We start from the raw sequence: 26,292 nt of genomic DNA on the forward strand, positions 1-26,292 counted from the left end.
AGTGAACCTTGTTCTGAAAACAGGAATATATGGCATGTCTGGCTACAACATGTAGTGATTCTGCTAAAATCCTGTAAATAAAGGGAAGTGAAAACCAAGTTTAAATGGTTAATCCAAAATGAATACTGAGAAATAAGCTCTGTGTGAACTTTAAATTTGTGCCGTGAAGCCGAACCGAGTGTCATAATCCTTCCACGAACTAATCTGACTAAACAAACAGCCACATAAAACTGGCAAGGCTACACAACTTCAGATAAAACTCTAGCTCTCCTTTTGTTTCTTTCTGCAGCCTCCAGTTATTTCAAATACAAACAACAGTTCATCTTCCCAGGTAAGGACCTCATAATTGATCATTACCCCTACCCATAATGCACAGCAACTAGCCCAGGATGAGTAAGGAGGAGGAGGAGGGTTCTTTTGATGTTGGCGGTGATTTTCATCTTCTTTCCTTGCCCCTGCTTTAAGGCTCTTGGCCCCTACACCCACTCATTGCTTTTCTCATTTGGGCATCCTAATGATTTGTCAGTGCCTGGAGTCCTTGCTTTTTGTCCACACCGGTACCACACAGCCTTTACTCATTTGGCAGGTTATTACAGCCGAGACAACCTGGAGTGGTGTGAGAAAAGGAAAGAAGTGTAATTGAGATCTGGAGAGACAGGTTTTAGGAAAATGAGTAAATATACAGCACACGGCGGTACCCAGGTTCTGATTATTATATATTCTGTTGTCTGTTTTTCACCTAAATTACATCAGCTACCTTTATGAGCTGCATAACAACACGGTAAAACACTACCACTTACTGTTAGTCCCATCAATCTAAAACCATTATGATGTAAGTGGAAGTAATGCCGCATTCATGTCGAATTGAATTTACTGTAAATGCTGGCTCTTGTTTAGAAAGGAAAAGAAAACAAACCCCCCCAAAAAAAATTCCATAAGCCTCCCAGGGGCAATTACAGTAGGACTTAACGTAGTGCTCGTTTTCTGTATCACAAGGAACTTGAGCATATCCCAGCTTGCTGTTTTGGCAGAAAGCGTTGACAATAACCTGAAAAAGTTGTCAGTCTGTCACAGGGATCACAGTCATAGCAATACGTGACTGGCTCAGATTCACACCACCGGACAGTTTAGAGCCTCCACTCCTCCCGGCTTGATGGTCTTTGGAGTAAATCCATGCAAACACCCATGCAGGCTCCGCACAGAAAACAAAACCAGGTCCTCCTTGCTGTGAGGCAGCGGTGCCATCTACTAATGCACCATAACACAAAGGGAATGTTTTCTGTGGCTCCCACTTCGTGTCACAAATCGTCAGAATGTGCCAACACAGGCGCCAAGCGTGGCAGCGAATCCTCTGATGTCTTTCAGAGGTAGATGCAACACAGCGGCTGACCTTACTCCATCTTACATGTTGATCAGGAGTGCATCCAAAGAGTAGCAAGGAGAATTCAACCTACTCTTCCTCTGTAATATGATGTACGGTACCTGCTGAATGTCATTTTATGGTGATCAAATTAAATGTATTTTACATACTTTAAGAGAGACACTGTGAAGGCGCAGCAGAGTGATATCATATTGCCTTATATCGGCACATTATCTCTCCACTCTGCAGAGCGAGCCATGGGGCAATTGACTACACTGATTTAAACAAAAAGAAAAAGAAAAAAAAATACAGCCATTGAATGTGGTTTAGAGAATGTGAAGGTTTTCAGTTGTACAGCCGTTGTTCTCTGCTCCAGTCAGACTATCCTGTATTTTTTTCTAGTGCAAACCAGGTGCATAGGGAAAAAAAAATCATTCAAAAGACAGTGTTGAATTCTTGCACACTGACGACATGGACCCTCGTCAGGCACTAAATGCACAATGTATTCTCAATACATCATTATATGGTGGATTTGATGCCTGACAAATGCCCATAACCAAAACTTAGTGCCGACAGTGTTAGGGAATTTATTGCTTTCCTTTGCTGCCATCAAGCCAGCAAAAAAATATGTTGTTGATTCGATCATCGCCGAGGTATTTTGATATAAATATATAAGTAAATCAGAGGGATTCATGCTAACCTCTAATTACTTTCCCCCTAAACTCATTCTCAGTACATATGTAAAAATGTGCTAGCCTGGTCAGTTGAAGTAACTGTCATAAAAAGTATGTTGAAATGACTGAAATATATTCCATGTAGAAGTTTGAAAAAGTTATAGACAGGATTTTTGAAAGTGTTGTTTGTTGGTTGGTAGTATCCAATGAAATTTCTTTTTAGCCTTATCCGATCGGATTTTGTTAAAGTACATTTTAGACAACAATCTTGTCATATGATCTTTTACATCAAGCAGATCAGAGAGCAGTGGACTCCATGGTATCCTAGAAGTTTGTAACGGTTGTCTAAGCTGGGTTTACTTGACACAAGGGGTTTAAGGGAGTCCCGCCTTAGATACCATAGTGTTCATAGCACTGCCACAATACTATGTTTCATACATAGTTAGGCTGTATCTTGCTTTACTTATGTTTCCCACAGTAACTGAGTTTACATTATTTAATTTACTCTGTGATATGAGCAGCAGTGGGAAGGTTTAGCTCATCTCATTTTCGTTTCGCAGTGGAGATGGCTTTTCTACGTTTCTTGCCGAAAAGAAGAAGACTTCCGAGCCTTTCGTCACCTTACTTGATACTATCTTCACAATGAAAAATGACAGCTGGTATCAGAAACTTGTAGGAGAAAACACCGTCAGCCCAAGCGGACCATTCAACGTTTGTATCTCTTTAGCCGCCGCAGGGACACAGGTTGCTGTTCTGTAGCTACTCCTCAACCCCTTAATGCAGAACCACAAATCCGGCAATCAAGATAGAGATAAATCTGTCTGACCTATAGCTGATACCTTCCATTTTTCTAAAACGCTGAAAGGAATATAAACTGTACTTAGGATTTAATACTGAACAAAACTTGGTTCTGATTTGTGGGTGTGATATTTTGTGACTCTAATATTTCCAGATGTTGCTCCAGAGGCTCCTCCCAGCAGAGCACCACAGGTCATCCTGCACCCTGTCCTGTCTGAACCAGGGTGAGTAGAATCTATTACAGATGGAAATCGATAAAAACCACATGGCTACATTTAAAGAAATTAAGAAAGTCCTTTTGATCTTCATTAGATCCATCTCTTCTTTCAGTTATCTTCTTCTCAGCTGCATGCTCCCTCTTCTCTTCCTCTATCTTCTCTCTTTCTCTCTGTGGCCGCTGGTCAAAGGCCAAGTCAAATTTATTGGAGCACAGATATTTGGGCGACAATTTCAGTGCGAGGGCCGACATGACGAATACTCAGAGACTAATGTTAGCATGGCCTTTAGTTCATGCTACACTAGGGATGCCAACTGGATTTCCACTGGCTCTTTGAGGAAGCCAGTGGTCATGGGAAAACAACCGGAAGAGGAGGAGGAATGATGAGATGCCTTTCGACCCAGATGTTAATTAGATTAGGATCTCAATCTATCACAAGAAACAGGGCAAGAGAACCTCATTCTACAAGCTGATGGTCAATTGTGATGAAATATGGACCGTACCCATGGATTGTAATGGATTAATCAATAGCAAATAAGGCCACAGTTAATTTTATTTTCGAAATATCAACACAGTCTTGAAAAGGTCTTAGGTAGTGAAAGGAAAATGGTATGAGTTTCTAAATTAAAGCATAGGACATGTAGCTGCACATGCTAGTGATGTATTTGGATTTTTTTTTTTTAATAAAAGGCTGTATTTGATGTCTTCATACCACATTCCTGTAGAACCTGCCAGCTTTTGAGAAAAAAAAAATGGAAAGCAATGTCTGGAAATAATAAGAATCAGAAGAAAATATGACAACAAATAATGGTATTAACACACCACAGTAGGCTCCCTTTGTGTTTGGATAGAATTGTCTGGGGATTACTGGTACATTCATTACCACAAATATTATGATATGACAGGAAGATTATTTTCTGTATGTTCAGATTATATTCAGCTATTGAACTGTAAGGCTCGAATGCCAGTTTTGCACCGGGTGCGACAAATGCGCGTAGGTATTTTATTTTTTTTAGAGCAACAAAGCAACAGAGAGGATCAGGCCAAGACACAGACGGGTGACAAAGTAAAGGAAAAACCAACATAAAGTGTCTCAGTAAGGTGCTGGGCCACCACCAGCTGCCAATGTCAATGTCTCTCGGCATCGATTCGACAAGTCTGTGGAACTCTACCGGAGGGCTGGAGCACCATTCTTCCAAAAGACTTTCCCTCATTCGTGCATTTTGATGATGGTGGTGGAGAGTGCCGTCCTACGCGTCAGTCCAAAATCTCACATAGGTGTTCAGTTGGGGTTGAGATCTGGTGACTGCAAAGGTCGCAGCATATGGTTCACACCACTCACTAACCCCTCGTGCCCTTTGTTGAGGCATTCGCATTTGCTATGTTTCTCCGATCATTTATTTAGGTTTTTCCTTTAATTTGTTACCCGTCTGTAGGTTGGTCTCTATAGACTCTCTGGGGCTGATTGTGAATGAGTTGCAGCTGTGTAGGCAGTTAATCTCTAGGGGAGGGAAACTCATTGAAGACAAGATGGTCCTTTTTAATGGGGATATAATAGACCCTTATGTAAATATATTAATTTATATAGGAAGCATTTCCTATTTCATTGGGCAGATGGGCAGTAAAAAACAGCTGGTCAAGGCAGAGATTTTGTCCACAGACTGCTATTTGCCAGCCCATTTTAGCCAAATGGATATGTAAAATCTGTGCAGTTCTACATGAAACAGCAATTACAACTCCCATGTGGCTTTTTTTCATTTTGTTGCTTGCTAGCATAATAATAAGAGTTTAACCTTTTTTTTTAGTTTAATTTTACAGTCAGCACAGCAGTGGACTAGATACCCATTTAACTAGATACTGATTTAGATGTCTCTGTAGGGCCATGTTTTAGCTATTAATATAAAGTCGTATATATTCCAGCAAGTGCTAACTTTCCAATTTGTAATGTGGTGTTTCTTAGTTTTAATAGAGCTGCATCAGAAAGGACCAAAATGGCTCCAGACAGATTGATTAACTGGCAAAGAATTCCTTCTGAACAAAAACATTTATGTCTTTAAAGTCCAGTACAAATACCGGATTAATCTGGTGACTGAGAGAGGCAGGTAACTGATTCCAAACCGATCAATGACCACTCGTCGTCCGTGGTTGTTAACGGTAAAGAGCGGGAGTGAAAATAGAGTAGAATAGTAAAATAATCCCGTGTCCCGTTAATTTGTCCTGTTCACTGTAAAAGGATGATTTCCAAACATCCTTTGTATGAGATGGTAGTTTTAACTCCTTAGAAAACTATTTTTAGGTCTAACTTTCAGTAAGTCTTGAGAAATCCTGAAACTGTAACTGCATATAGGGAACCACTGGTTCAAGAGGGGTTGTCCTTTACAGTAGCTCGCTCTGCAATCCAAACTCCTTGCAAGGGGGTGAATGAAATATGAATTTCCCCACTGGGCTCATTTTCAAGAGCTGGGAAGATACAGTATGCCCCCAGTTTATTCCCTGGCAGTCATATGCATGGAGGTGAATATTTAGAAATGGTTAAAAGAGATCATGAAAAATCTCTTGAAAGAGGGTTGAGAATATACATGAAAAACGTCCAACAGGTTTGTGTCTTTGACCATTTACTCATTACTATTTCTGTAGATTCAAAATTTTACTATTTCATTATTTCTCCTTTTCTCATACTTACAGTCTCTCGTTCTTTGCCTTTTGACAAATTGAAGTACGGTTATGAAAAGCACGGTTATGAAACCTATTTTCTTCTGATTTAATTAATGCTATTGTCCCTCCTTGGCCGCATCTTTGTATGCTCTTGCAGTGGCAGCTGGCAGATTTCTCTGGCCTTAATGGCCTCATCTCAGGGTTAATGAGGGCCTGTCTCAGACCCCAACACCCGGCAGGATCCCCTCATTAGAGCAGAGATCGAACCGGTGGTAGGGGCCCTTGGCGCCACAGGAATCACATATTATTTTATATGCTGCCTCACCTGTGGTCTTTGCACAGAGTCCGGGATTGCTTTGCGATCCACAGGAAGGTTGTGAGAGGTTACACACTGATGTTACACAGCCGGATATGCGGACGAAGGAGGATGGGTTGAAGACGGAAAAGCGGTTCTTTTGTGTCGTGTCATTGGCACCCACGGTGTAGGTGACAGTGTACATGCTGGGGTCAGAAATTAATAGGGACTCAGGGCGCAAATGCACTCGAAAGTTCATAAAACGACTGTGAAAATAAAAATTAGGGTCAGGAAATGCCGCCAGTAATTAGGAATGCCCTTTTTTGCATTTCATCCTGTTCACACTTTATTCATTTATCCTTCAAATTGTCTTGATATAATGTGCTTTTGCTACACTGGGGCCACTGCAGGTTATCTACAGTAATTCTTTCCAGTGTAATTTGAAAATGTCTAGCAATTTTTCAGAAACAACTGCAGCCATATTGAGTTGAATAGTACCAAAGAAATGTCAACTATTTAAACAAAAAAAATTAAGGATGATAAAATTTTAAAAAATTATCATCAAATAAAAGCTGGAAATTGGACTACTTGGAAATCGAGGGAACATGTATATATTAGTTTCTGTCTCCAGCTCGCAATGGTAGGAAAAAAAAGTTGGTGTGTAATGATGTAAAATAAGTGTGTGTAAAAACAAGTGAAAAAACAATTCGCTAGTCACGTTGAAAGTGGCTCATTTCGTAGTCATTAAAATTGCCCTAGTAAAGGACCTTCCTTATAACAAATAAATTCTGCATCAACAGACTGCCTCTTGTCTTCAGTATCTTGTTATAAGAAGACTGAAAAGGTTATCCGCTCATAAAATAGCCGCCCAAATCCGACCATGCAGCTGAGATCGAGATATCTTTCTTTGCAGCTTTATTGCATTGCGTACAACTGCTCTTGGTGCACAAAAAAAGCATGACTAAACTGAATGACAAACAGTTCGGTCCCAAGTTTCGGCAGGCACAGGTGCAATCAGTGGGCCATCAGTTCAATAATAGATATAATAGTTCAGTAAAGTAGAAAGTGGAAGTGTTACAACACCAGGCACTTGCACATTTTTAGTATTTACATTCACTGACCTACTGAAAGGTCAGCTATCATTGCCGCATACAGTAAAACTTGATAAATCCTGCTTTAAATCATGAAACTCCAATATTGCTACAACGTGCTGTATAGACAACCCGGTATAACCGATCAGGCGGATTGGCAAGAAAGCAAAAACAGTTCTAGAGCAAGGCCCCTGCTCACTGAATCGATGTTCCCAAAACGTTTTTATTTGATACCGCTATGATATTACATCGTCCATCGGGTCATTCGGCGTACACGAACGGACTTGCTCTGATTGAACACAGGTGTGGGCTCCAGATCAACTTCTACCTGCAATTACATCAGCATTATACACGTAACTCATCCACAAATGTTACAATATTTAAAAGATGCGAAGTTTAAATCCAAGCATCAGTCGATTGATCAACCAGTAGAATGCAGTATAATAAATCTATGTTGCTCAGAAAAATATTACTCAATAGATCAGTACACATAGTTTAATAGTATATAGGTGTGGTAAACAGGCCTGCGCAAAGAAATGCAATCACTAGACAACTATTCAACTATATAGTTTAACAATAAAGTTCACAAGTAACCAACATACTTATGGCAAAAAATAGTTATGCAAAACAAGCCAGATTCACACATTACCCAGAAGGTTTAATATTAAAATCTTGATTAAGTCCATGCATAGGTACAGCATTATGGATGAAGATTTAGTTGGTCTCCGTGTGAAAGAGTTTCCTTCCACAGTCTCCCTTCCCAGAGGTAGTGCCGAGTGTCCAAACACCCAACGTTGCAGCTGTGCAAAAACAAGCCTTTCTGGAGGCATCAATCAGGAATGCAACACTGTCAGGACACTAGAGATCAAAAATGGATCATTCACACTCTGTTAGGGCAATAAAGAACCAAAACACAATTTCAAAACCTGATCAGTGGAGCAAAAAATTAAATAAAAAGAAAATGTAGGCTCATCAGTTGTGTGTGAAAAGAGATCTACTTTATTGAGGTTGTTTTCTTAGAGATTTATTTCTACATCTATTCTTCTTGCTTTTAGGAATGAAGGCAACCCTTTACTTCAAATCGAAGTTGAACCTACGTCAGATGTGAGTCCTTCTTTTGATCTCTGAGTGTGAACTTTGTGACGCCTTTGAATGTATGGGAATGCGAGTTTTCCACGCGTTTTACGTTGTTCAACCTCTCCACATTTTTTTCCTGTCGGTGATATCAGTGTGAAATTACTTGTGAATCTGAATGAGGACAAAATACAGCTCTCACCGTCACTTGTCACAGTCTCCCCCACTGTTCTCTCATTTAGCATAATTTGGCTCGGCTCTCTGAGGAGCCTCCAGGTAAGTTATGCGTCAAAAGCAGCAAGGAGGGAAATACGCAGCTTCCCTGTTTGTCATTGCTGCTCCTGTAACAATGATATATAATTTGAGAAAATGTGATGCATATTGCCTTGAATAATAATCCAGCTGGCATCTTTGAATAGGTCACTTTCACTTCTGCGGTACATTATATTTAAAATCAAATTAAGATAAATCAGCCAGTTCTTTTTCCCTCTGGCTGCTTTCCCTTTTCATAACTCTCTATTTTTGTGGGTAATGGCCTAAACAGAAGTTAGTATTTTGAAATGCACATAGCTTGACAAAAATGATGTGCCATTTTATGTAGAGGCAACATATAAGCATGTTTATTATGGGTTTTTTTTAAACAGCTTATCTATGATAACAAACAGTGCTCATTACATCATTTCTGATGACCCCTAAATACTGTACATAAATCTATTGAGTACGTACATTTGAAAGACAATAAGACCTAGGATTTAACCGCTGTCCAACTTTAGAGGTCAAATAAAGTTCATTAAAAAAAAGATAAAGATATTGAATATATATAGTAGCAATGTATAAAAATGATATGACACTACAAAGCATTTCAGTTGTCAGATAAGCAACTATGAAGAGCTTGTCTTACCAGTAAAACTCCTACTTACTATAGTTTGGAGGAGGTTTTAGCAGATTATAATCCTCAAGATGCTGAATGGCATTTGTGAGAATATAAGCATTTGAAATCTTGGTAGAATATTTTGACACGGCCTCTTTGTGTCGCATAGGGGCATTTTTAATTATCACAGCTGCAAAATCTGTGTAAATGTGAAATGTAGGCCTACAGCTTCCAAAGAACAGTTCAGTTTGTCTTAACACAGAACGAGGATGGCAACAACGAGGACTCCGGTGACGAGTTCGAGGAGATGAACCTGTCGCTCCTGTCGGCGCGCAACTTCCCACGCAAGGCCAGCCAGACCAGCATCTTCCTGCAGGAGTGGGACATCCCGTTCGAGCAGCTGGAGATCGGGGAGATGATCGGTAAGGGACGCTTCGGCAAGGTTTTCCATGGACGCTGGCACGGCGAGGTCGCCATCCGCTTGATCGACATCGAGCGGGACAACGAGGACCAGCTCAAGGCCTTCAAGCGCGAGGTGATGGCGTACCGCAACACTCGCCACGAGAATGTGGTGCTGTTTATGGGGGCCTGCATGAGCCCGCCACATCTGGCCATCATCACCAGGTAAGGATGAAGATAAAACAGGTCGTGTTTTACAGATACACTGGGAAATCAACTCTACAGGTGCTGTAGGTAGAACGCGCTGTCTCATAGTTACAGGTTTAATGTCCAGAAAAACACTACCCTGGCAAAAAGTAATGTTTTCCCTCAGTTGAATTAGCCAACCTTATTTAGTATATGCTATATTCTAATCTCTATAGTATTCTGTTGTTGCAGTTAATCTGTAAGAAATCAACGTGACACATAAAACACACCGACTGACATCAGTCAAACATGGATTTTAAAATGCCACTGCGAATATAACCTCACAAAGAGAAAAACAAAATGTCAAGATTTATATACTGTCTCACCCCCAGTGTGCAGTAGTGTCCATCAATGACTTTTCCGAGTATACTTTTCCAGTTTTCACATGTGAACACACTACATACTCAAAACGCGCGTATGTACTATGGTATTGGGACACAGCTTTAGTTTTGAAGCATTGGCCGCACAGTGCACAAAAAACACACAAGAACATGAGAGCAAATATAATATAAAGATCCAATGAAAGCAAATACAACCATTACAAAATGTGAAGCGTTAACTACAATTATAAAAAAGCACTATATGGTAAGTTTATGTAAATGTATGCTATTGAATTTCAGCACTTTTATTCAGAGAGAATACAGTAATAATTCAATAAAAGCGTCCAGACGAAAAGCATTATGCGGAATCTTTCCAGTATGAGGGCGAATGTATCGCAGGAATATATTAAAGGATATATAAATATAGTTATTTCTAAATATATTTGGATAGTTGGATTTTATAAACAACACTGTAATCTTGAAAAATATCAGTATGCCAACAGTATAAAATATCGCAACCTGAATATAAATAACCTATAACCATATTTGATATGTATAAAATTGTGTAAAAATTTAGAATATAAAGCAATCAGCTGTAGCAGCTGTATAATATGATGTGCAAATGCGCATTACAGTATAAGTGTGGATAAAACCTAACACTGCCAAAGTGTTTTGGCCTGGAGGCTATCCCTACTTTGTGTATTAACCATACTGAAAAATATGCATTTATCCAAAGCAATGAAACTATTTATGAAGGCAACGGCCTGTTGAACTACTATGTTTCCAATGCCAAAAAATTCCAGTGTCAAAACATTTCCACATAAGTCATTTGGTATTCCCAATTGAGAGAAAAGGGATATAAATATGCAGAATAAAAAAGAAAAACTTGGCCTATCGTCACGTGTCCCTCACTCATTTCTTGCTGGCCACCGAGTCCCCTGAAAGTTGACATCAACGCTCGGAAACCTGTGGTTTGCTCGGCTTCTGAACTCTGAGCGGTTACTCTGTGGTTAGGCAGCTGCTCGGCCTCCAGAGCCAAGTCCCTGTCCCCTGGGAGTCATTTTAAATCAGCCATAGATCTGCGCCCCCCCCCAAGCCCCGGGACAATGAGTTTAGAGTGGCTGACAATGAAGCATGCAGAGGTTATGATTAGAACAGGCTACTACTGTTGCTGAATGGATGAACCACCCACACCTCACAGCAATGGTACATCTGTCTCGACTAAAGTCTGTGACAGCGGATAATACAAGTGTACAGGGTCGGACTGAACTTGAATGAATTCTCTCACGTAGTGAACAACTTTAATTATTTCACGGATTAGTGTTCAGATTTCTTGCAGCAAGTATTTTCTCAGTCATAACAAGGAAGACGGGGCTGTGTTCTTGTTAAAGACCATCACAAGGAATACTCTCTTGTTTAACTAATTGGCACAGCTTATTAATGTTCAAAAGGAAATTGTTCGGATATTTGCCACTCTCCCACTGTCATCTACACACGCTGTGAACAAAGAAGGAAAGGCTCGGTAAAATAATAATTTGCCCTTTTGTTTCCGCTCATGTCTTTTTTACTTGTGGAAGAAATTATTTTTTTTCTTTCATTCTCCTATTAAGAAAGAAAAGAAAGAAAGAGAAGGATTTCCACGCTGAATTCACGGCTCGAAAAACGTGTCAGGAAACAAAGCTAAATGTAAAAAATGTACTCCCTCCCCATCACATTCATAACGGTGGTAAATATGTTTTAAATAACTGATTGACTGAATGATTGACTGGCTGATTGGGATGGTTGAGTGCCAGCTGAAATTGTTGTGAGTGCAGGGGAGCTGGCTGATTCTCGTAAATCCCCACTGCTGATTGCTGAAAATAATATGAAATGTCAGTGCAACAGGTGGCTTTTTTTAGCCACCAATACTCTGCTTCTTGTATTACAAGAAGCGAAGTTCAAAAGTAAAACAAGTAAACCATGCAGTCATTATCATACTCTCGCAGCCCAAAGTGCAACATGACAAGCCAGTAAAATTAAAAGGTTTATTGGGTTATTAAGGATGAGGGTTTTTTTTAAGGCTGCATTAGTGGAAATATGAATATTGATTGTTTCTTTTTTCTTTGCTTTTTTCATTTGTCACGAGTGACTGGATTGATTTTACCGAGCATACAGAACACAGGGTCATCTGCGTTTTGACTCCTGGGTTTTTATCCATGTATGGCAATTTTTATTTGTTTCTAAGTACGGTGGTGACTTTCGACATGTTGAGGAGGCTTTGTCAGCTTTTCGTCATCTTGAGTTTCATGAAATGCTGCCTCTTTTTCTTCAGCATAGCTGAATTCCCTGCGTCTGAGGTGCAGAGGTAATTTTTTGTGGTAAGACGTTTTTCACATAAAGGTTTCAAATGAAGTGACACTAAAGCACTAAAGCCATAAGCTTCATTTCTGTGTTAAAAAAGGCCCAGGGGGAAGAGGGGTACTAGAACTGTGGCTGCTGTCAGGCGGTTGTTAGGAATGAATATGCATGAACTGTTGGCTTGGGTCCTTTGTTGGTCACAGTCAGGGTTGAGGGCTTCAGGTGTGAGGCAGGGGGTGGTTGTTGAGCTGTCTATTAATGCGCTGTTGTGATGGCAGCCCTCCAGAAATGTGACACCACCTCCATGAACCAGTGTAACAGCTTCCCCTTGGCACCAAGTTGGCCTACGTTTCAGTTCAGAATGATGGCATTTTATCCTCTAACAACATCTCAAACAGCACTAACTCACTGACAATGTCTCACACACGTGAACTTCAGGGTAAACTATGTTTTGGTTAAAAGGGGAAAAAACACACATTGAACGTTTAAAAGGTGATGAGGAGGGTTAGATGAAGTGAGTGGAGCCATGTGTGAACTGAGAAGATAAACGGTATCTTATCCAGTCATTTGAAAGAAGAGTATCTGAAACGCTAAAACACTGAATAGTGTGTCAGTATTCCAACAATGGATGCTTTCCCACTGGAAGTTCACTCTGAATCCAGGAGCAGTCTGCTTAAAAATTTGATCACATTATGTATTTGTATTTGCATTCGGACCAAGAAACTTTACAAGAGACAAGTTGGTGAAGAACTGGTTTCAGTACACAGTCTACACTCACTCCCGCCATTAGAAAATGACTGTGTCGTGACATCATTAGCGGCGTTCACGCATGGTTATGCTGTGTTGACGTCTCATCGTACAGACCGTAAAAACATCAGCCTCCTAGTTGTAATTACAAAGATTTTCTGACGGCTACAATATCTCCCACGTGCCGAAAAATTGGTGCTAAAATAGCACCAAACACCACCGCTAACAGTTCAGTGTAAATCAAATGTATCACCAACACTTATACAATTGATTTAGCAAATAAAAATTAGCTATATAAAGCCTTAACAGTGTGTTCTTATCTGGTTTACTTTGTTAAAAAATTGCTACACGCATGTGTAACTTAAGGCTCATTTCCATAGTGAGGGTGTGGTAACCATGTTGAAATAATGCTTGTGCGTCATTACAGTGGGGCGTTTTCCTTCCTGTCATTGTTCCGACATGTCTGCAATACCGAGAAAATCAGATGAAATACCTCACTGAAGGTCATTTGAATGGCACCTTTCAACAACAAGGCAATCAAAGTGCTTTACATAAGACATAAAAATGCCTTAAGACAAGATATAAAAAGAAATAAAAGGCAATATAAAAGGATGCATTTGAATAGGATTTAAAATAAAATAAGGGGCTCAAACTAAGCTACAATTGAATCAAGAATAAATAAATGGAAGAATCAAGATAACAGTGCCGTTACAGTGCAGTGCAAGATATAAATGGATTGTCCCAAATTGAATTTATTAAAAGGCAGTGAAAGGCAAACAGAAAACCTTTAAGCAACATTTCAAGCTCAATTCGATGCTGCACAGTATTTTATGTTCTTGGATGGTAGTGGTAGAGGGATGCTCGTTCTCTACTTTTTGTGGCCCATAACAGATGTTCACCAGCGCTCGCATGGCTTTATCAATCTCCATCCCCACCTGTTACTTTGTCAACTCTGACGAAATGAGAAAATCATCACACAAATGTACAAATGTAGGGGCGGCTGTGGCTCAGGAGGTAAAGCGGGTCGTCCACTAATCAGAAGGTCGGTGGATTGATCCCCAGCTCCTCCTGTCCGCATGTCGAAGTGTCCTTGGGCAGGATACTGAACCCCAAATTGCCCCCGATGTATCATCGGTGTGTGAGTATGTGCGCCATATGTAATGAAAAGAGCGCTGTATGAATGTGTGTGTGAATGGGTGAATGGTGTAGAAGCGCTTTGGTTGGTAAGTGGTTGATAGGACTAGTAAAGCGCTATATAAGAGCAGTCCATTTACCATTTACAACAGATTAGACCAGTAACAGTAAATGACAAGAAGGGATCACTGTGTTTTGATCAACTGGCTTTCATCAGTGAAATTTGCTAAATTTTGGGTAAGCTCTCCTTTTAATTCTGTAACTGCCATGTGAAGGCAACTGGACTTGCTTGAAGTTCTTGAAGACTGTCATCCGAAAGGCTTCTTCAGTTCTACCTGACTCGCGGGGAGTTCCAGTTATTTATATTCTGGTGAGATCAGCGTGAGTTGAGTGAGTTGTTGAGGTCACATGGGTCAAGGTGCGGACGGGTGCTAGAACCTTGAGGGTCGTTAGGGTGACAAGTGAGTCGTTGAGAAGTGAGTTGACAAGTGACTGGCAGGGTGGGTCAACGACTCACTTGTCACCCTAAGGACCCTCAAGGTGTTAGCACTCATCCACACCTGGACCCGTGAGATTCTAACGACTCACATGATGACCGGGAGGGTCAAAGACTCGTGTGACCTCAACAACTCACTTTTGTTGCTGATCTCACCAGAGGATAGATACCTGAAACTCCCCACTAGTCAGGTAGAACTGAACAAGCCTTTCGGATGAGAGGCAAAACGTCTTAAAGAACTTCAAGCAAGTCCAGTTGCCTTCGCATAGCATTTACAGAATACCATGACCTCGATGACCGAGAATCTTCACAAACCCTCCTGTAAAGCTTGTGAAATGTTTTGAAGTTGAGAAAAACACAGTCACTGAATATCGTATCCTTGTGTTTTTCCCCTACTCTCAGCTTGTGTAAAGGCAGGACACTTTATTCGGTGGTGCGGGACGCCAAGGTTGTGCTGGATGTTAACAAAACCCGACAGATCGCACAAGAGATGGTCAAGGTAAAACAACTCAACACTGATTCTCCAGAACACTTCGGCGGTACACATCATATTACAGAACAGTCACATATCTCTCTCTCTCTGTCATCAGGGGATGGGCTACCTCCACGCTAAGGGGATTTTACACAAAGACATGAAGTCCAAGAACGTGTTTTATGATAACGGCAAAGTCGTCATCACTGATTTTGGACTCTTCACCATATCTGGGGTTCTGCAAGCTGGCAGGTAATTAGGGTCAATACACATCAGAGACAGGAGCGCTTTTTTTTCAGCGTGTGCAATGCAGGAATCTGTCTTTGAGACAGGCTGATATTTTTATAACAGTACTGACACACAATTCAGGGGGTGTAGGTAGTGGGCACTGTACATATTTACAAGAAGACAGTATTTAAACAGTAATTAAATTCTTTGACAACAGCCAGATTTTTCTTTTTTTCTTTTTTTTTTACATATTTTAACACCAGTTTGTTATTACTAGATTCATTTTAAGCCTATTTAATTATCATAAACAAACAGCACTAAACTAAAAGAGGCTGGGAGTCTCTTCACTGAATATCTGCTTTGTTGCTTGATGGAAAACTTAAAAAAATTTTAATCAAACAAATGTTTACATTTTTTAAACCTTATTCTTGTTCTTCTTTAATGTTAATGTCCTTTCTGCTTATTTGCTCTTGTCAGCAATTAGATCATCAGCAGGAGGCAATCGTGTATAAACATCCTGTTTTCTACAGGAACCAGTGTGGATGACATTGCACTATGTATTGAAAAAAACAATAACTCAAAGTTCAAGATGTTATGTACAATATTGATTCAGCACTCTAAGTATAGCATGGCTAATTTACATGAGTGTGATCATTTAACTTAAATTGGTGTAAATTGACTGCAAACTGCTCTGCCTCTTTATTTGTCCCTGTCTTCTGTCCATCTTTACTGTTGCCAAGGAAGAAATTTTTACTTCTCCACTCAATAACATGAACAGTGTTAAAGAGAGGTGTTCACGAGAGAGAGAGAAAAGAGCAGCAGGTCACTAATGAGCAGAGAAATGAACTAGTGGTTGAATAAGGCTGAAAGCGCAGGGTTCAAACAGAAATATCATACAAAGAAAACTGAATCACTGGTGATGATCAAAACGCTTTAAATTGGCTCTCACTCCACTAACAAATAGAGATTATTTTCTGTCACTTACCATGTCATGGCTGAGCACGCCTGTAATCACATATGGCATCCGCTCAAGATTGACCTCATGAGTCCAAGGCTTTCATCAACCCCCCAGTCAAGGTAGTGAGAGCTTTTTTGGAAAGAGACCAGTGAAAGCAGCGCAGCGAGCTGTCTGAATACACCCACACCGTCGCCAGGCAGTCCTTCTGCACAGCAGGGTTGTGTTAAAAGTGATATATTCTCTCATATACATGGCGGATTATTTAACTAAATCGGTCTAAAATATTACAGTGGTTTACAAATCATACTGTTACTAATCAGATTTGAGTAAGGTGCCTACAAACCATTCCTGTGTCCAACCACTAAAAGCTAAGACAATTATTCCTCAAGTGAAGAACGTATCAGCAAGGTGTAAGTTGGTGGGAAAGCAAAAAATAACACACAATTTCACGGTCCACCCTAGATATTTGAATAGTGTTTGAAAGCTCTTTCTACAAGTTCTACGCGTTATTTTCCTGCGTTTACTGTCGCTTTATTGTTCAGTAAGAGAAAAACAGTCTTATTTGCTCTCTTGTCGAGATTTAGACGATAAGATCGGTAGCACTGTCATGTCTGTGCATTAACTATGGAGCCAGAGCCAGGAGTTAATTATCGTAGCCTAGCATGGAGACTGAAAGCAGGTGGAAACAGCTAGCCTACCAGCATCACTAAAGCTCAGTAATTAGCATGTTGTGATTGGTTTCTTTAAACCAATTTGGTTGCCTGGCAACATCACCACGACAACAAGACTCTCGTCGCCATGCGTGCCTGCAGTTTACCAAAAGATAAATACCGCATGTAATTCCCAGTAAAACCAACTAGTCATTCTTACGCTGGCTCATACAATGATTACAATTAACGTCACCTTTTTGCAGTCCTGGCCATCAAGCCTATCAGTTATGATAACATTTTATCCAGCAACATATCAAATAACGTTTGAAGACACGGGAATATTCAACATAACATGAGTAGCCAAAACTATTAAAAAACTATGAAAATGAGATTGTAAAGAATTGTAAAAAAAAAAAAAAAAAACAGACCAAAACAAAACATAATTTTCTTTTAATCAAGGATCGATGTTTCTAATTAGTCAGGGAATTAGTGTGAGTTAATGACATCTTTGCTTGCATCTTTCTCTTCCCTTTGCATCAGTGTTACAATTCAGTAGACTTTCTTTGCACAATCTGACACGTATCAAAACTGATATTTGTACAGTTTACCACAGACTGTGATCAAGACTTCATTAGACCCATCTTGCAGTGTGACTTGCATACATCTTAACATCTTTAATGGCTTGGCAGCATGATGCAGCGGATCAACCCTGACATGTCTCCGTCTCCACTTTTCCTCGTTCTGCAGCCGGAGAGAAGACAAACTGAGGATCCCCAATGGCTGGCTGTGTCACCTGGCCCCAGAAATCATCCAGCAGCTCTCTCCGGAAACGGAGGAGGACAAACTTCCCTTCTCCAAACAGTCAGATGTCTTTGCTTTTGGGTGAGTGTTTCTGTTCTGAGTTACAGAGGGGGTTTACAAATCCCGAATATGTACGTGAATTCAACATCAAGTCCATCTTTTACAGAGCAGTGCCCTCAAACTCCACATCACATGACAAAGAGGCAACCCTCAGTAACTGGTTTTCAGATCTCATTATAGATACAGATTTTACCTGCTTACTCTACAAAGACTCAGATAATGTAATAATGTGTGATATTTTAAATGATAACTTTGCTTCTGTTACTGTCAGACTTTAGATGTCCAAGTTAATTGCTTAAAAATTAATCTGACTTTGACATATACACCACTTTGTCCCATATAACCCTTTACCGGTGAGATCCCATATTCTCAAAGTGACTTGGCCTTCATGAATGGAGACATGGATATGATGTTGCTGGGGAAGGAAATGGTGCACAAATAAGCTTTGGCAGCTGGAAGACACATCAGAGAGACTGATTGGAGTAGATAAAGAGAACACTGTTAAGTGATTGGTTCTCCCATGTGGGTACGAGAGAAGGTTTGGAAGTTAAGTTTAACGAACATTACAAACCAAGAGGGAGTTGCCTTCTTGATTTTTTAACTGATTGGGTAATTGCAGGAAGAGGGAAAAATGTGTGAAAAAGAAAAATAAAGTGTTTTTTTCCGATTGAACCTGTGCTAAGCTGAGTCCTATGGAAGGTTTTACTTTTGGGCTTCCACGCAACTGGTGTCTGGTGTGAGTGCTTACCTGGTGAAGTCTCAGCTGCACAGGAGGTGCTGGGTTTTATATTCAGGGCAGCACCAGCAACAGTTTGTGTGAATTCCATCTAAGAAAAAGGACATTTACAATGGTCAATCCCTCCTGAGTTGCATAGGCTGAAGGCTAAAGAGAGAAAAACAAGTCAATAACTGCAATTGGACCAGGCAATAGGTAACCTGGTGCCAAAATTTAGATACTACGTACACCGGTGCCATGCTTCGTCAGGCTTGTTACATTTTCAGGTTAAATCATACCCTAGAATCCTTTTGAATCTACTAAGTGACTCCAGCTCGATTGCCTTCAACCGTACTCAAGTCCCTATGACTTTGGGTTATATTGACAAATTCTGGATTTAAATAGGAACAAGTGTGTGAGCTCTTGTATGCCCTCAAGCTTTGTTTTACCTTCTTCACTGTAGTTGAAATGCGGGAACTCAATTTCTGGTCACACTGAAACATCCAAATCCAACTTACCATTCAGGATATCGTACGGATCTTTAATTCTCATGACCTTTACTTCCTCAGAAATACTGTTTCCCCCCTGTTATTATAGCTCTATCCATTCAGAGCTGTCATAGTGGGTATGTTTACCACATGGTAGTGGTGAGGATGTTGCTTGTAAAAGGATTTCTGTAAGTAGTAGTTCAAATGTTCCAAATCTTGAGAACACTTAGCCAAGCCCAGCTCTCTGTCTTCTTATCTAACTCTTGGCAGGAAGGCAAATAAGCTTATTTCTCAAAATGTCAAACTATTCCTTTTTACACACACCACAGAGGCCAAGGAGGTAAGGAAACATATTGTCCATTATTATAAATATTCCAGTAATTCTTGATCAAACAAATGCATTTATTGGTTTAGTAGAACAAACCTTTCTCTGCCTTGCATTTAAGGTGGTTGTAGTAGCCTTATCTTTTAAATCGGCCCAAAATGTAATGAACACCGGCTTGCCTTGAATCTCTTTCACCAGAAATATGTGATATATGACATATTTTGACCTAAATCATTTTACCAGCTCCCTCAGTTATTGCATACAGATTGCTCTCAAACCAAGGTGTTCTCCCTCTCCTCCTTTAAAGCCCATTTTTTTCATCCGTCCTAAGCTGATTAAAAATCCCCACGACTCCTGTTCTTCCTCCACTGCCATTGCTGATTCATTTGTGGGCGTGAACCCTGCTCTGTTGACTCCTAACACAATTGCATTTTCAGATGGTCACCCATATGGAGGTTTCGTCACTATATCATTTTACAGGGAAGAGTGCAGTGCTGGCGCACAATGTCCAGCTGCTCTGTTAGCCCTTGGGTTACCTTGAGGTGACCCCCATGGCTGTTTTACATATTCATCAACAATCAGCTGTCATTTTTTTCCCCTACTTCTGGCAAAGAGCTATTTTTATGCTGCTTGAACTTGATGTGTGGGAGGAGAATGACAACGACTTCTTATTTGCACAGGGAGGGTGGTTTGTGGTAATTCTGCTTTTGCAGTAGCTCATCCAGTAACTTCTGGATGAAATTTCTTCAAAACTTGTTAAAAGGCTCGAGGTAACATTCATTCACAAAAAGCAAGTTTTTGCATAGATCGTGATCCTGTTGTACAGAGGCATCATCTACAACTGAAAGCTGATTGAAACCATTGAGTTTGATGGTTTGAAGCTGTTGTGACTGAAAGTTTGCCTGGTAGTGTTGGCACCGGCTGGGATGTGAACCCCCTGTAGGTGTGTTTTGAAGACACCGGTATTATTCTCTTGACTAGGCAGTCCAAAGCACTGACCTGCTCTCTTCCTCTGTCCTCCCAGCACCATCTGGTACGAGTTACACGCACGCGAGTGGCCTTACAAGAGTCAGCCAGCGGAGGTGATCATATGGCAGATTGGCAGCGGGATGAAGCCCAACCTCGCCCAAACTGGCATGGGAAAGGAGATATCAGTAAGGGTTTTTTTTTTTTTTGCCTTTTTAATTTGTCACAATTCATTGGTCATTGTTTTTTTTCAAACTTCTTTTCAAACTTATGCATATTTTTCACGTTTACACACTCCATGAATTCTAGAGTCGTTGTGCTCAAACACGTTCTATAATCCCTGAAAAATTTGCTTTGCATGACAAATGCAATAACCAGTCTGGGGGTTGGATTCACACAAGTGCTCTTTAAATGGATCTTAATACCATAACCAGTAACAAAGAGTCTTTAGAAGAATGCTCATAAGTGAATTTCAAGTAAAAAACCTTCTGAAGAGGACAATTAGAAACTTTTTAGCCACCATTATGTAATTCTGCATAAATGCATGTCAATTACCCTGGTGGTTTTAATATGCGTGGATAAAAGAGGTTTAACTAAGAGGCAGTGGTAACAAAATATATCAGTTCATGAAAGAATTTCAGTTTATTAAAAACTTCTGTTCTAATATTTACAAAGAGTGCCAGGTTGGAGTTAAGTCTTATAGACCAGGGGTTTTCATTGTCTGACACTCTCGGCCCCCCTCGTGGGAAATCGTGACAACTGTGCCTCTCCCCTGTGGGCATTGGCCTTTCCTGTCTTTGCAGTGCACAGTGCAACATGGTATGACTCCTCGGCTGCCTTCAGTTCACCTTGCTAAACTCCTCCATCCCTCTCCTCTCTCCTTGAAAGACCTCCAGTCTCCATTTGAACTGATCTGTAGGTTTACCCGCTAATTCAGTTTGCTTAGTCTCTAAGTGGCTGCAAATCTGTGCAGGTCTCATGCCACTATTTGCTAGTATTTCCTTACAAATCACACATTGAGGCTGTTGTGAATCACTTTAGTCTGTCCAAGTAAAGCCCACCTCAGGGTACATGTTCCCGACCTTTTGTTTAGCTCTTGTAGGGTCAGGCTGCTATGGCCTTTGTATCAAAACACGGATATATTTTGCTGATCGCCTCCATGACCTGTGTGTCGCAGCTGTCCTCCGCTGGGCCAAACTAAAATAACCAACTTCCAGTTGTTTTCAGACCACCAGCATGCACACATCCGTGTTGCCGCACGCGGAATCTTTGCCTCATGTCTCTTTGAAACCCTCTGTTTTAAGTACATTTTTTTTAAATAAAAGAGACCAATGCACAACATTTATTCAGTAACTATGCATTCCGTATGATACATCTAAAGACGATGAGACGCGATGTCTAACAACTCGGTTTTCCATGTATCTCCATGTTTTCCAGGACATTCTGCTTCTCTGCTGGGCGCACAAGCAGGAAGAGCGGCCCAGCTTCTCCAAACTGGTAGATTTACTGGAAAAGTTGCCAAAACGGAACCGCCGCCTTTCTCACCCAGGGCACTTCTGGAAGTCAGCTGAGTATGTCAAATGAGATAGGGACACAAAACAGCAAACAATCAGCAACTTTTAAAAATCATCCGCCATAACTCTACATAAATAACCCACCTCCTTAAAGAATGCACTGAATCCAAAAGCCAGCCCAGTGATGAAAACTGCCCATGCTGTGTGTATTTTCATGGAATGTTGGCATGTGTGTGTACAGCCTAAGTTGACTGTCCAGCTTCTCAAAGCAGTCGGGACTCATATTTTCTTTGGTTTGATTTAAACCATACTGGATATCTTTCCTTTATCTTCTTTGTCTTTTACTATTGACTTGTTCCCTTCATAATATTTGATTTACTTCCTTGATGTATCTTGCTTGTAACTTTCAACTGATCACATCATACTGGACTTAAAAGACACATTTGAGAGCAAATGTAGATTTTTTTTCCCATGTCTTTTTTTTTATGTTTTGTTTTGAATGAATGTAACCGTTGTACATCACACGTTGAATATTCTCATAACATTGTTTTGCCATTCCTTATGTCTGTCAACTGTGTAGACCATGTTGTCAGTGTTACCTCATTGTCTCATGTGTGGATGTCTGTAAAGGTCACACGTTTGTCTCAAAGCTCAAAGCTTTATTTATCTTAAAATGTCCTCTTATTTACACCGTACCATTTGAATGTGAAGAAGCCAGCGTCTCTGTTTGCGTGGAGCTGCGTTGGCACGGTTCATTGATGGGAGACTGTTCTCTGATCAGCTTGTGGTTTGAATATTGCCTGTGAACATAAGCGAGACGTTTGAACAATAACAGCCTTTGGAAAAAAGAAGCCGCTGGTCAGACCAGGACTCCCTCACTTGACGCTGTTCTGTGAAATCGCTGACACTTGAAATGTATCTCATCAACTGTTGAACTAGAACTAATTACCCTTCAGAAATGCTATCACTGAGCCCACCCATCCCCCATTTCCCAGAAGTAAATGTAAATTATTCACTTTAAATAGCTATTGATAGATACAGAATATAATAGTTACTGGTAAAATCTAAAGCTTGCAACTGTATAGTCAATGCAGTGATTTTAAGTTAAATCAATCGATTCGTGAACTTTGTAGACCTTAATCAGTGACAAACTACCTAAAACGACATGTTAGCTCTCTGCGTAGTATATGAAACTCTTTTATGAATTAGTTTAAAATGGATTAAAGACCTGTTGCCAACGGGCCTGGGTCCGAGGACCAGAATGATTTGGATCTGTACAGGAAAAAGAAGTTTTGAGATTCCTAGTTCAGTAATGATGTGACTGTTAGACACACAAAGGGAGACCAAGTGACCTTTAAAAGGGCAAAAAAGTCAAAGTAAGCTTTGAGTTTGTTTTTGGCTTGTTCAAATTTGTTGGGAGCGGCTTGAAAGCAGTGTTGTGGTCTCTTTGAATTGGAGCCTTGAAATTCAAATCTTGCCTCATCTTGAATTTTTATCCAAAAATCCTTTTACTTAAGATAAAAATATGCTTCGTGTTCAGTCTGTATGAACCTTAAAAACAAATGTTGTGTGATTTGTTCAACAGACAATGACCATATGTCACTTTCTGTCTGATTGGAATTTATAGGCCACTTATTGTGATTCTTATATATATACATACATATATCATTAAAGATTGTATTTAGACAAACCTAAAGAGTAAATTCACTTCTTGGATTATAAAGTTAAAGGAACGAGTAGGTATCTTAATCTGGCTGAACTTTCCCTTTAACATATCAGAAAAGACATATCAGGATGCTGAAAAACACCCCAGGCCATTTTTCTACTTCAAACTGTATATCATAATATATTTTAAATGTATGTTTTAAAGATATAGCAAATCTGAGTCATGTCACCATGAATTGGAAGTTGTGGCATCATTCATACTACTGTTTTTGATTCTCTCTAGCCACGTCGAATAGACAGAGACAATCCAATCATGTTAAATAGCCATTTTCCACCTCATTCTTTACACGTCTGCCCGTGTTGGAAAATGCATACGAACAATCTGCTGCTGTTTTTTGGAGTCTGTCTGTCTACTTTGGAATTGCTGGGATTCAAATATTGTAAGTGGATCATTTATATTTGTACTGTTTACAACTTTCAAGTGCATGAGATGGACTATCAAAGATTGATTCTTGTTATGAAAAAAAATAATCCTTCAACACTATATATATAAAAAGTATGTGAGCATTTTTCTGATGAATTGTTGTCCATTGAGCCGTTTGATCTCAATACCTAATGAAGTTTTACATCAGGCTTTGCAAAACTTTTCAAAAGCTTTGTTTGAGATTGTTTCAGTATGTTTATAGAGTATATAAAGGATTAGACTAGCATTTAAATAAAAAGAGGTACGACCTGTGCACATGCTAGAGTTGACAACCTGACTGGACAACAATCAAAGATCTAACATTAGTGCCAAGTGTACATAACAGATTGTAGACCTTGTTTTATCGTCACTTGCCGTAATACTAATATTCCTTGTGAATTTTTTGACTTCTTTCTTTTGAATGTACAAATTGTGTTGTGTTTTTTGGTCGTTTTTGTTTTTTTGTTCATTTGAATTTCTTTTCCTCCATTTTCCTTCAAATTGCATAAGCATTGATGCTGTGTCGTTTTTTTCCCTTGATTCCGTCCTTGTATTGTAGATGATAGCTCCAAAAAGCTTGTATTTAATGATGCCTTATGGTCCATGGCTTAGTGATGAGTAGATTTTGATCACAAGCTCTTTTATTTGCTCTCATCCTTTACAAAGTGTATGACAATAAAAAGATGTTTTCATTTTGGACGTTTTCTGTTTCTTTTATGTCATCTTTTATCTTACTCAACCCTTATTCATATTTTTACTTTGGTTGTAATTTTTAACACATCTTCACAGAACCAATTTATCGAACAAAATAATCATTTTAATCATTTATGATTACTCATTAAGTAATTTTCTTTTGATGTGATCCTTGTTCTGATTTTAAAAAGTGAAACTTTTGATGGTCTAAATACTTAAAGGTGCCATAATACTCCACCCAATATATTTTTAATCATTGATTTCCTGTAGGCTCGAAAGATGGCTATTAAAAATCTGCTACTTTGATTATCCACAGAGAACAGGAGCCGTATTCAGTTTGAACTCATCACACGGAAACAATTTACCACAGGTGTTTCTATTGCAGAAAAAAAACTAAACACAGAAGCATCTTAACCCTTAAAATCCAATTTTCCATTTTAAGCAGCTTTAAAGTTTTTAAAAAGGATCTTATTCCACATTGTCTGTGTGGTTTTTGTCCATATTTAGTATGATATATATTTGGGACAGTCTTTCGGATGCATTTTTTGGGACACATTTTGGATAAACTATGCCAAAGTATACTGCTTCCCACTGTTGCTTATGCAGTGAGCAAATGATAATGCAAGCAGGCACTCTGCCGCTCGCTGTGAAACAGTGACCTAAAAAGATAAATTTAGCCTCTATTAGCATAGGAATATTCCCAGGTGTCCACACTAAGAGAAAACCTTGTATAACCTTATACGTGTCATCCTGCAGCAGTAAACAAAAAACAATTAGCGTGAAAACCTGTTTAAACTATTGTCCTTTCAAGGAAAAACTTTCTGAAAATAGGTTGAGACTCACCTATCCTAAACAAGCTCTAACAATCAAGCTGTTAAGGTCGAGGTCACAGACATCTATGTTTGAGGTTTACTGGTTTATTTCTACTCTTCCTTGGAGAGTACCTGGTTCCATTACATCCATTGGAAGTGCTTCACCCCGAATGCAGGGACATTAGAAAGACATCCATAAGTTTACCCTACTGAAAGCGGGCAAATAACAAATAGAGCACAGTTCCCTTGAAGCCAAATTATCCCTTTAAGTCACATGGAGTACGAACTCGTGAACCTTTGTTATAGATGAGCAATCTGTACTGATGTTGGTTCTGACACAACCCTCAAAATTGACATTTAAAAATAAATAAATAACGGTAATATGAAATATAAAAGTGATATAAAAAGAATGATATGCTTAATTAGAGCAGAGCCAAAAGAAATGTAAAATGTCATGTAATGTAGCATGTAATCTAATATACCAACACTGTACAAAATTCAGTAATAATACGGCACTATATATAATAATATAATACTTATACTGTAAGCTTTTTGGCCTTTAGAGATTCCCTCCATGGTTGAAAGGGGAGAGTAATCCGAAACAAAGAGGAGCTGGGAAAAGTGATCTCTAAGACCCTATTTATACACGGCATTAACGTGATCTGTATCTGGATGTCCTGCCTGGATAAGGAAAAGATGCCTGTTAATGCAAAGTGTAAATGCACGCAGAATGCACAAAACGCTCTGCAGGCATTCACACCACACGTC

The 26,292-nt window shown here is 39.7% G+C and overlaps 1 protein-coding gene across 1 annotated transcript in view; it reads left to right on the top strand.

Annotated features, from left to right (window-relative positions):
* ksr2 (kinase suppressor of ras 2) overlaps positions 1-24,621 on the top strand; it is a 96,178-nt gene extending 71,557 nt beyond the window's left edge. The window contains exons 11-19 of the mRNA XM_040154335.1: positions 290-331; positions 2,987-3,056; positions 8,146-8,194; positions 9,298-9,659; positions 15,117-15,213; positions 15,305-15,438; positions 17,770-17,904; positions 20,436-20,565; positions 21,815-24,621. Of these exons, the coding sequence (XP_040010269.1) occupies positions 290-331; positions 2,987-3,056; positions 8,146-8,194; positions 9,298-9,659; positions 15,117-15,213; positions 15,305-15,438; positions 17,770-17,904; positions 20,436-20,565; positions 21,815-21,961 (1,166 nt within the window). The 3' untranslated portion in view covers positions 21,962-24,621. The remainder of the gene's footprint in view (positions 1-289; positions 332-2,986; positions 3,057-8,145; positions 8,195-9,297; positions 9,660-15,116; positions 15,214-15,304; positions 15,439-17,769; positions 17,905-20,435; positions 20,566-21,814) is intronic.
* Positions 24,622-26,292: the final 1,671 nt, after the last annotated feature.

The sequence above is a fragment of the Xiphias gladius genome, chromosome 19 (assembly GCF_016859285.1).
Source record: "Xiphias gladius isolate SHS-SW01 ecotype Sanya breed wild chromosome 19, ASM1685928v1, whole genome shotgun sequence".
Classification (NCBI taxonomy): domain Eukaryota; kingdom Metazoa; phylum Chordata; class Actinopteri; order Istiophoriformes; family Xiphiidae; genus Xiphias; species Xiphias gladius.